The sequence below is a fragment of the Globicephala melas genome, chromosome 1, assembly GCF_963455315.2.
Source record: "Globicephala melas chromosome 1, mGloMel1.2, whole genome shotgun sequence".
Classification (NCBI taxonomy): Eukaryota; Metazoa; Chordata; class Mammalia; order Artiodactyla; family Delphinidae; genus Globicephala; species Globicephala melas.
The window spans coordinates 157533350-157545793 of NC_083314.1; the positions used below are offsets into that span (position 1 = coordinate 157533350).

Genomic DNA, 12444 nt, shown 5'->3' on the forward strand with positions numbered 1-12444 from the left:
GTTTGTGGGTTAGACTGTGAAGAAAGTAATTTTACCACTCCGCTTTGTTAAATTTCAGGCACTCCCTCTCAGGTGTGCATATCACACTGCTCCAGTGCCTGTTCAGCTAACTCTTTTGGCTCCCAGCTCTGGGGTTGTTCAAATCCTCCATGGCAGAGCCAAGTAGAAATGACCTTCTAAAGAGCTCCCTGATCCCTGATTTAACCTGTGGACTCTGGGGACTCTTTCATTGAGTATTTTGTGTGAGTCAGCTTTGGAGACGACTCCTTGCTGTTTTTTTTTTGTTTTGTTTTAATACTTTTTTTAAAATTTAAATTTATTTTATTTATTTATTTTTGGCTGCATTGGGTCATCATTGCTGTGCGCGGCTTTCTCTAGTTGCAGTGAGTGGGGGCTACTCTTCGTTGCCGTGCACACGCTTCTCATTGCGGTGGCTTCTCTTAGTTACGGAGCACGGGCTGTAGGTGCGCGGGCTTCAGTAGTTGTGGCACGCAGGCTCAGTAGCTGTGGCTCGCGGGCTCTAGAGCACAGGCTCAGTAGTTGTGGCGCATGGGGCTTAGTTGCTCTGTGGCGTGTGAGATCTTCCCGGACCAGGGCTTGAACCCATGTCCCCTCCATTGGCAGGCAGATTCCTAACCACCAAGCCACCAGGGAAGACCTCCTTGCTGTTTTGTCTCTTTATTCATTTACAAGTCGAGATATACAGTTCCTCTAATCAGAATTTAAATGTATCTTGTTATCAGATTATCCAGTTAGCCTCTTCATTTTTTACCTTTACTCTGTTGGGAGGAAATTAAAATAATAATGAAATGTCATAGAATCATAATGCTGCATTTTGAATGCAGTCTCATTTTTAGATGTATTTTCTAGCTGCATATAACTAGTAAATAGATCACTGTTCATTTTTGTGTGTATTTTCTCTTTTTTTAAAAAAATGTATTTATTTTATTTATTTTTGGCTGCGTTGGGTCTTCGTTGCTGCGTGCAGGCTTTCTCTAGTTGCAGTGAGCAGGGGCTACTCTTCGTTGTGGTGTGCAGGCTTCTCCTCGTGGTGGCTTCTCTTGTGGAGCACGGGCTCTAGGTGCACGGACTTCAGTAGTTGCAGCACGCGGGCTCAGTAGTTGTGGCTTGCGGGCTCTAGAACGCAGGCTCAGTAGTTGTGGCACACAGGTTTAGTTGCTCTGTGGCATGTGGGATCTTCCCAGACCAGGGCTCAACCCGTGTACCCTGCATTGGCAGGCGGATTCTTATCCACTGCGCGGCCAGGGAAGTCCCTCTCCTCTCCCTCTCCCTCTCCCTCTCCCTCTCCCTCTCCCTCTCCCCTCTCCACCTCTCCCTCCTCTCCCTCTCCCTCTCCCTCTCCCCTCTCCCTCACTCCCTCACCCTCCCCTCCCCCTCACCCTCACCCCCCCTCCTCCCTACTCCCCCTCCCCCTTCTTTTCAATACTTATTTTATTTATTTGGCTGCGCCAGATCTTAGTTGCAGCATGCAGGATCTAGTTCCCTTACCAGGAATCAAACCCGGACCCCCTGCATTGGGAGTGCAGAGTCTTAGGCACTGGACCACCAAGGAGGTCCCTTGTGTATATTTCCTTATGTCCTGCAAATTGCCTGAGTTAATTTATTACTTCTGATGCCTTGTAATTGAACTATTTACATTATTTTAGGCTTACAATCATGCCAACTACAAAAACAAAGGGGATGTTTTAATTAATTTTGTTCCATGTATTTATTTTTCCTAAGCATTGCCCCCAAGTCTTATGTTAAATAGAAGCAGGCAGTAAGTCGTCCTTCCCTGGATGCTGTTTTAAAGGACCATGGTGATGCAGCTACACTAATTTTAAAACTGGCTTATGATTTTATTATCACATTCCTCAAAAGAAAGATGACAACATTTTTACTACTTTTTCTTTTATCAGGCCTTGAATAAAACAGCATTCCTGAATTATTTCATACTGGGTGGTAGATATTCTTTTAATGCAGTTTTTTTTGTTTTGTTTTTGCTTTGGCCACACTGCACACCATGCAGGATCGCCAGGGAAATCCCCATCTGTGCATCTTCTCTTTTTTTTAATTAATTTATTTATTTTTGGCTGTGTTGGGTCTTCGTTTCTGTGCGAAGGCTTTCTCTAGTTGCGGCAAGCGGGGGCCACTCTTCATCGCGGTGCGCAGGCCTCTCACTATCGCGGCCTCTCTTATTGCGGAGCACAGACTCCAAACGCGCAGGCTCAGTAGTTGTGGCTCACAGGCCTAGTTGCTCCGTGGAATGTGGGCTCTTTCCAGACCAGGGCTCGAACCCATGTCCCCTGCATTGGCAGGCAGATTCTCAACCACTGCGCCACCAGGGAAGCCCTGTGCATCTTCTTTAGTGAAGTATTTGTATTAGACTTGTGCCCATTCTTTCTTTCTTTCTTTCTTTCTTTCTTTATTTAGATGCATCGGGTCTTAGTTGCGGCACACGGGCTCAGTAGTTGTGGTGTGTGGGCTCTAGAGTGTGCAGGCTTAGTTGCCCCGCGGCATGTGGGATCTTAGTTTCCCAACCAGGGATCAAACCCACGTCCCCTACATTGGGAGGTGCGTTCTTAACCACTGGACCACCAGGGAAGTTCCTAATGCAGTTATTTACCCTGTGAGGATTCTTTTTAGAAGTTTTGTTTTTACATTCATAAATAAAAAATGTGCTTTTTGTTTTCCTTTCAGACACTTGTCAGATTTAGTGATCAAAACCATATTTTTGTCATAAAATCAATGGGATTACATGCTACATTCTCTTCTGTCATTTGAAACTTTAAATAGAGATTACTTCTTCATACAAGGGGACCACTCTGAGAAGATTCTTTAGTTAATAGCCAATACAATTCCTTGATTTATTATGAAACTCAGTATTTTTAAAGTAGGAAACTCAATATTTTTATTCTGAGTTTTACTGTTTCCTCTTATTTTGACTTGAATTTTATTTATTTTTTTATACAGCACGTTCTTATTAGTTATCTATTTTATACATTATCAGTGTATATATGTCAATCCCAATCTCCCAATTCATCCCACCACCACCACCCCATTACTATTTCCTTTTTACTATTATTTTCTTCAATCTTGTTTCTTTGTGCTTTTTTTAAGTCTATAATCAAGAACTTACTTTTTTTTCAAGGTATAGTTGATATTAGTTTCAGATGAATAATATAGTCACTCAAAACTTTTATAGATTATGCTCCATTTAAAGTTATAAAATATTGGGGAATTCCCTGGTGGTCCATTGGTTAGGGCTCCATGCTTTCACTGCTGAGGGCCCGTCTTTGGTCCCTTTTTTGGGGAACTAAGATCCCACAAGCTGTGCAAAAAAAAAAAAGTTATAAAATATTGGCTATATTCTCTGTGTTGTACAATATGTCCTTGTAGCTTATTTATTTTATACATTGTAGTTTGTATCTCTAATTCCCTATCCTTATATTGCCTCCCCGACCCTTGCCTCTCCCCACTGGTAACCACTAGTTCTCAATATCTGTGAATCTGTTTGTTTTAGTATCTTCACTTGTTTTGTTTTATTTTTTAGATTCCACATGTAAGTGATAACATACAGTACTTGTCTTTCTCTGTCTGACTTATTTCACTAAGCATAATACCCTCCAGGTCCATCCATGTTGTTGCAAATGGCAAAATGTCATCCTTTTTTATAGCTGAGTAGTATTCCATTGTATACATACACCACATCTTCTTTATTCATTCATTTGTTGATGGACACTAGGTTGCTTCCATATCTTGGCTATTGTAAATAATGCTGCTATGAATGTTGGGAGTGCATGTATCTTTTTGAATTAGTATTTTTGTTTTCTTCTGATACATATCTAGGAGTAGAATTGCTGGATCATGCGGTACTTCTGTTTTTAGTTTTTGTTTTTGTTTTTTTTTTGGCGGTACGCGGGCCTCTCACTGTTGTGGCCTCTCCTGTTGCAGAGAACAGGCTCTGGACGCACAGGCTCAGCGGCCATGGCTCATGGGCCTACCCGCTCCGTGGCATGTGGGATCTTTCTGGACCGGGGCACGAACCCGTGCCCCCTGCATTGGCAGGTGGACTCTCAACCAATGCGCCACCAGGGAAGCCCTGTCTTTAGTTTTTTGAGGAACCTCCATACTGTTTTCCATAGTGGCTGCACCAATTTACATTCCCACTAACAGTATAAGGGTTCCCTTTTTCCGTATCCTTGTGAACATTTGTTATCTGGTCTTTTTGATGACAGCTGTCCTGACAGGTGTGATGTTTCATTGTGGTTTTGATTTGCATTTCTCTGATGATTAGTGATGTTAAGTATCTTTTCATGTGCCTGTTAGCCATCTGTATGTCTTCTTTGGAAAAATGTCTATTCAGATCTTCTGCCCATTTTTTAACCAGGTTGTTTGTTTTTTTGCTGTTGAGTTGTATGAGCTGTTTACATATTTTGAATATTAATCCCTTATCAGTCATATCATTTGCAAATATTTTCTCCCATTCAGTAGGTTGTCTTTTCATTTTGTTAATGATTTCCTTTGCTGTGCAAAAGCTTTTAAGTTTAATTTATTTTGCTTTTGTTTTCTTTGCCTTAGGAGACAGATCAAAAAAAATTTTGCTACAATTTATGTCATACAGTGTTCTGTGTCTGTTTTCTTTTATGAGTTTTATGGTTTCTGGTCTTACATTTAGGTCTTTAATCCATTTTGAGTTTATTTTTGTATGTGATGTGAGAAAATGTTCTCATTTTGTTCTTTTACATGTAGCTGTCCAGTTTTCCTAGCACCACTTTTTTTTTTTTTTTTAGCGGTACGCGGGCCTCTCACCCCCGCGGCCTCTCCCGTTGCGGAGCGCAGGCTCCGGACACGCAGGCTTAGTGGCCATGGCTCACGGGCCTAGCTGCTCCGCGGCATGTGGGATCCTCCTGGACTGGGGCACAAACCCATGTCCCCTGCATCGGCAGGCGGACTCTCAACCACTGCACCACCAGGGAAGCCCAGCACCACTTTTTAAAAGATATATATTTATTTATTTATTTGGCTGCACCAGGTCTTCATTGAGGCATGCGGGATCTTTAGTTGCAGAATTTGAACTCTTAGTTGCGGCATGTGGGATCTAGTTCCCTGACCAAGGATTGAACCCAGGCCCCATGCATTGGGAGCATGGAGTCTTAGACACTGGACCACCAGGGAAGTCCCCCAGCACCACTTATTGAAGGGACTATCTTTTCCCCACTGTATATTCTTGCCTCCTTTGTCATAGGTTAATTGACCGTAAGTGTATGGGTTTGTTTTGGGCTCTGTATTCTGTTCCATTGATCTAGGTGTCTGTTTTTGTGCCACTACCATACTGTTTTGATTACTGTAGCTTTATAGTATAGTCAGAAGTCAGGGAGTGTGATACCTCTAGCACTATTTTTATTTCTCAAAATTGCTTTGGTTAGTCAAGAACTTTCTTGTTTTTGTTCTTTATTCTTTCTAATACAGGCATTTAGAACTAGTCATCATTCTGTTAGGAATCCATTGGAAATATCCATTATTGATATGTTATATTTAGAGCTTTGTTTATTAAAGAGGTTGTTTCTGAGTTTTAAAGAATAATTCAGTAATTATTTTTAAAAGCACTGATTCTTTCATTGTTTCTTTTTTTTTTTTTCTTGGTCCATGCAGTAAGTTACAGAATTTCTGCCTTTAGAATGTATTTTATCTTTGTGTCCAAGTATATAGTCAGTGATTTGTTAAATACTTGTGTATACCTGAAAGGAAGTATGTCTCTCCACCTGTAGGCTGTTTAAATTTCCTGCAGTTTTCGGGTTTTTAATTTCATACTTACATCTATTTCTTTTGAATTCTGATAAAGACATGTTTACATTTCCAGTTGTAATTAAGCTTTGTCTCTTGCATTTCTGCCAGTTTTGTGTATATTTTAATTTGTGTTATTTGAGCCACATAAACTCAATATTGTATTGTAACCTTATTGATCACTCCCATTTTCTTTTCGAAATTCCCATTACCTGATAGCTTGTTTGTTCTATTGTAATAGACTTAGACCATTTCCCCAGTTATCAAAATTTTGGCAGCAAATGTGGGCTCTTTTTTACCCCAGTCATCAGTGCTTATCCTTGTATAGGGATATTAAGCTCTTTACAATGTGTATTAATTGATCTATTTATATTTAACTCCTTTGCTGGAAAGGTTATCTTGTTAGATTTCTCACTTACATAGATTATATAGTAGACTTGAAGCTATTTCTTTGACAGGTAGCCTTCTAACATTTCTAACTTTAATGTTTCTTTGTTTTTTGGCTGTGTTGGGTCTTCATTGCTGCGTGCGGGCTTTCTCTAGTTGCAGTGAGCAGGGGCTACTCTTTGTTGCGGTGCGGTGGCTTCTCTTGTTGCGGAGCATGGGCTCTAGGCGTGTGGGCCTCAGTAGTTGCGGCACACAGCCCCTAGAGTGTGCAGGCTTCAGTAGTTGTGGTGCACAGGCTCTAGGGTGCGCGGGCTTCAGTAGTTGTGGCGTGCAGTCTCAGTAGTTGTGGCGCATGGGCTTAGTTGCTCCACGGCATGTGGGATCTTCCCAGACCAGGGATTGAACCTGTGTCCTCTGCATTGGCAGGTGGATTCTTAACCACTGTGCCACCAGGGAAGTCTTTTAATGTTTCATCTAATAGTTTCTTTCTACTACAAATTTCTATTATTATTAATATGTATTATTAGTTGAGTTATTTATAGGAGATGATTATATCTGGATGGCCTGAAGCAGTGTAAATTCTGTACGTCTTACCCTCATAGTGATTCTGGAGACATTATGTCTTTAATCTCAGATCTATCAATATCCTTATCACCTTGTTTATAAAAGTGTTTCTTCTGCTTTCAGATGGCCATTATCTCTTTTATTTCACTTTTTTTTAATTGAAGTATAGTTGATTTACAACATTATATGTTTCACGTGTACAGTATAGTGATTCAGTATTTTTAAATATCACACTGCATTTATAGTTATTATAGAATATGGGCTCTATTCCCTGTGCTATATCCTTGTAACTTATTTATTTTATGCATAGTAGGTTTTACCTCCATTACGTCTTGTCATGATCTTTTTCCCTAGGACTTGGTTGATGGATTCTGTCAAGTTTTATATGTTTTCATATGTTCTGCTTCAAGGGTAAAGTTGGTTCAAAACCACATTCCTAATATAGTTTCATGTGGTGGTTAAGTGTGCAGACTCTGGAGAGGCCACTGGTTAGGGTCCAAATCATGGCTCCACCGCTTACTTACTGGCTATGGGACACAGGACAAGTTAGGTCTTTTAGTTCCTTATCCATCAAATGTGGGTGGTAATAATATTGATATATCTACTTCAGAGAGTTGTCTCAAAGTTTAAATGAGATAATGCAGGTCAAGTGCTACAGCCTATCTGACCACAGGGTAGAATGTATTCAGTGAAGAAGCATAAGCTGCCATCATTATCAGCTTCACTTGTGGGCTCCTCTGCAGAGTCTGAGGCGTGAGATCCGAAGTCACCCTTATCTTTTCATTTGGAGTTTAATCTTACTATTACTAGCTACCATTTACCAGGTGCCTGGTGTATGCCAGGTAAATAGGAGATTTTTACACTCATTTAATCTTCAGAGCAACCAGTGATGTAGGAGGTCCCCCATATTTTCCAGAAGAGGAAAATGAGGTAAGTTTTTCCAAGTCACATAGCATGTAAGTGGAAGAAAGCCATGGAGCAAACCCATGTCTGTTCTGCAGCAGTCTCTTCTCTTTCCACAGTGCTATCCTGCCTTCTTTTAAATCATCATCAAGTAGATGTTTTTGAGATGATCATTAAGGTGTATTCCAGAAAAAACTTTATGCATTTTCTCTTTAGCCATACAAAGATTTTTAGAAAACTTAATTTTTTTTCCAGAATATTTTTGGCAGGTTCATGATTTTTCCATTATCCATATTGTTTTCAATATTTATCTCCTTATTCAGGTGTCTAGGTTTATCAATTTCTGTTATATGCATATTATTATTATTACCACTTCTTTGATTTATTGTATCATTTCCACCCATCATGACTTCCCTTGAATATTTGTAGGTTCTAATATTTGTAAGTTCTCTACATTTGTAGTTTCACTTCTATCTCAATAGAAGCATTTGTAGTTTCACTTCTATCTCAATTATCACTTTCTCTTCTCATCCCCCCCAATAGATCATTTATAGGTTTATTACAAATTTATCATCACCTTCCCCCTCCCTTTCTTTTCCCAGGGATTATTCCTCCCTTTAAGTATCTTAGATTAACTCTCTGTCTTCCTTTAGGACTTTCAGTAACAGATAGATGGTTTTATATATCTTGACTCCCACAAGATCATGACAGACTTTATCTCAGGTGTCTCACTAATAGTAGGCGCCAATCAATTATGAAATCAAAGTTAATTCTATTCTGTAGAGTTTCTGCAATTTTTCTTCTTTTCCTATCGGTGGAATAGTTATTTTCTATTAAACCTGGATTTTGTGTGTGGTTTTGGGTTTGGGGTTTTTTGAAAGTATCAAAACTAGACATCTTAAGGATTTTTGGTTATGAGGAAGAGAACCAATTAAAACCTAACTCCATGCCCTCCATCATGTTAGCAAGTATATGCTTATCCAGCTGTGCTTCCCTCTACATGTATGCCTTCTCCACTTCCTTGTGTCTTCTCTTTAAGCCTTAGCTCACAATGAAGACAACTCTAGCCCTTGCCCTGTATGACCTTTCTCAGTTTTCAGAGCCTGCCATCATCCAGCTCAGTCTCTCAGTGTCCCAATTTCTAATATCTGGGAAAGACAATAGGTAGGTGCAGCTGGGTCAGGTGACATCTGTAGTCCAGTCAGCTGTCTTTTCAGTAGCTGGCAGCAAAAATAGCTACTTGTTAGACCAGGACTGCTCCTTCCAGAACACCTTGGGAAGATGTGTTCCCTAATGGGAGTGGGCAAGGAAGTAACCGTTGACACAGCTGTCACACTGGATTTGCTTGTCTTTGTTTTAGATCATTCTGTTGAAGTTTTCCTTTTGGCGCTTTTAGCAAGGAGGGAGAGATTCAGTACTGTCATTTAAGTTACAGTAGGTTTTTTGTTTTTTTTACTTAAATGAAGGATTTCACTTATAAATTTATTATTTTAATCATTCCATCGTTCCAGACTTACGATTTTTTTTAAGGTGAACAAAAGACAGCTAAGAAAGAGCCCTATGGAATTGCCACCAGAGATTCCCCATTTAGGTGGTTGGTCACAATTGACCAATATTCACTAGGTATAAGTCTACTAAACTAATAAACTAATAGCATCAGGTTCAAATACACCATCTTGTTTAATGGCAGTATCATGAGAGTTACAATGTTTTCATGAACTCTAGGGACATTGCCTGTGAGAGCAATCGCTTTGCTAAAATCATGATATCCTGTGTCTATACCTTTTATCAGGTCGGCACTATCCCATCAAAAATAGGAAATTCAAATTAATTTGCCTCACTTATTCTTAGTGAACCCACGCTGGCGCCCAGAGGTGGTTCCATTTTTTTCTAATTGTTTTCAGATTCCTCTGAAGAGTAACATCTCCCTCACTGCTCCAGTTTCCTACATCCACTTTTTTCTTTAAGAAAATAATGACAGGGGCTTCCCTGGTGGCACAGTGGTTGAGAGTCCGCCTGCCAATGCAGGGGACACAGGTTCGATCCCTGGTCCGGGAAGATCCCACATGCTGCGGAGCAACTAAGCCCGTGTGCCACAACTACTGAGCCTGCGCTTTAGAGCCCATGAGCCACAACTACTGAGCCCGCGTGCCTAGAGCCCGTGCTCCACAATGAGAGAAGCCACCGCAATGAGAAGCCCGCGCACTGCAACGAAGAGTAGCCCCCGCTTGCCTCAACTAGAGAAAGCCTGCTCACAGCAATAAAGACCCAACACAGCCAAAAATAAATAAATAAAATAAATAAATTTATTAAAAAAAAAACTAACCACCCTGTATTTCGGGGCCTCTCACCTTCTGAGATGGCCCACACTCTGTCTTAAAAAAAAGAAAAGAAAATCATGACAGCCTTTCTGATATCTGGTATTTTCGAACCATTCTGGGTTGGATTCCTGAATGGCCTGGACAAAGAATATGATAAGGCCCTGCCCTGGCACGTGGTAAATTCTCCATTCCTTTGTAATGTGCATATTATCTGGGCCTGAAGACTTCAGCTAATTTAAGGCAATTAGCAAGGAAAGAAAAGATGATTAGTTGAGCGCCTGTACACCAGGCACAGAGCTAAGTACTTTCTTACATGTTGTCTCATTTACTATTTCTTCACCCATCTTAGACTTCAACTTCCTCTATAGGATATACCTTCTAATCATGTCAAGTTTATTAATTCCCTAGTCATCCTGGTCATTAAGACTCCGCCTTCCAATGTGGAGGGTATGGGTTCGATCCCGGGAACTAAGATCCCGCATGCCATGCGGTATGGCCAAAAAATTTTTTTTTTTTAAAGTGTGGTCAAGTTTAGAGATTGTTCTACTTGATGGGAAATGTGAAAGGATATAAGAATCAAGTAATTGTTCCTTTTCACTGTAATCTGTTAATATTTTATCATCTTATCTCTGTAGCAGCAGACCTGTCCCATCTGCTCCACATAGCTCTTTGTTCTAAGGGTGCACCTTCCTGACACCATTCTTACAGGTTTAAGTTGTTCTTTCCCTAGTTTTGTTATCTGTCCTGTCTTTGTACGTGTTTGATCCCCTCCCTCTGAAGCTATGGTGGTGTCTGTAGATGTCTTCCCCTTTTCGTGATCTTTGGAATAATTAGTTATTGAACTGTCAGAATTCTCGTTTTAATGTCTTCAGTGTTTGTTGAACCATCTTATCTTTCAGACTCTTTGGCCATGATATTTCACTTTTTTTTTTTCCTCTGAAGTTTTTGAAATATGTGCAGCAGACTTTATTATTTTTATTTTATTTTATCTTTTTTAACATCTTTATTGGGGTATAATTGCTTTACAATGGTGTGTTAGTTTCTGCTGTATAACAAAGTGAATCAGTTATACATATACATATATCCCCATATCTCCTCCCTCTTGCGTCTCCCTCCCTCCCACCCTCCCTATCCCACCCCTCCAGGCTGTCACAAAGCACCGAGCCAATATCCCTGTGCCATGCGGCTGCTTCCCACTAGCTATCTACCTTACTACGTTTGTTAGTGTGTATATGTCCATGACTCTCTCTCGCCCTGTCACAGCTCACCCTTCCCCCTCCCCATATCCTCAAGTCCGTTCTTCAGTAGGTCTGTGTCTTTATTCCTGTCTTACCCCTGGGTTCTTCATGACATTTTTTTTTCTTCTTAAATTGCATATATATGTGTTATCATACGGTATTTGTCTTCTTCTTTCTGACTTACTTCACTCTGTATGACAGACTCTAGGTCTATCCACCTCATTACAAATAGCTCAATTTCATTTCTTTTTATGGCTGAGTAATATTCCATTGTATATATGTGCCACATCTTCTTTATCTGATGATGGGCACTTAGGTTGTTTCCATGTCCTGGCTATTGTAAATAGAGCTTATGCAGCAGACTTTAAATAGACATATTTGACAAGGTCTAGTGTTCTCAGTCTCTTCTATTATGAACTTTAATACAGTAAGGTCACTTTTTCCAATAATTCCTATACGTTGTACCACATTATCTTTTTCCTTTGAGAGTATCAGTTCTCAATTCTAAGAGGTCTTTGGTTAGATTTGATCCAACTTTTATTTTACAGCAAAGAAACATTATGGTAAATTTTGCAATGAAAGGGGTTTGTCCACAGGCGATCCAGAACCAAAATTCCAGTTTGGGGCAGGTAGAAGTCTCAAGGGCAGGCACTCAGGGGGATCCTAATGAGGAATGTGTTGTAACACCTTGTACCCAGTAGATACTCAGTGGAATCTGATTGCTGATCATTTCTCGTCCTGCAGTGTGGGCCAAGCTGAAACTGCAGAAGGCATCGGAACGATGGCAGCCTGACACTGAGGTGAGTGCTCACGTAGCATCAGGGAGAGCATCAAGTGACAGAGCTCCCTCACCATGTAGAAGGGAGGTAAGAGATGGTCCCTGATTCACTGCAGTAGCAAGTGTAATGTGACAATATCTATAATTGGCTCTTGACTTGTAAGCCTAACTCATTGGTGATATTAAATTAAATGTGTCAGACTTTAAATCTGTGTCTTAAGACAGGTTATATTCTCCCACTGAAGTTTTGAAGTGGCAAGCAGGAGTGCCCTGTGTCTTGTCCTGCCGTGAGGATTCATAAGCTAAGAAGTTGAGACTCCATGTCATACATTAGATATCCTTTGAGGAGAGCATCTGATGAGAGATGACCTTCTCCTGTGGTGGGGAGCTATCCTTGGTCCTGAGATAGTCATCCTGAACAGATTTCAGAGATGAGGAATGATGTGTGTGTGAGGTACGGTAGCTG

At 40.5% G+C, this 12444-nt stretch overlaps 1 protein-coding gene across 1 annotated transcript in view; it reads left to right on the plus strand.

Annotated features, from left to right (window-relative positions):
• Window positions 1-12444, plus strand: part of SF3A3 (splicing factor 3a subunit 3) — a 28237-nt gene that overhangs the window by 15009 nt on the left and 784 nt on the right. The window contains exons 15-16 of the mRNA XM_060295264.1: window positions 10331-10409; window positions 11945-12000. Of these exons, the coding sequence (XP_060151247.1) occupies window positions 10331-10409; window positions 11945-12000 (135 nt within the window). The remainder of the gene's footprint in view (window positions 1-10330; window positions 10410-11944; window positions 12001-12444) is intronic.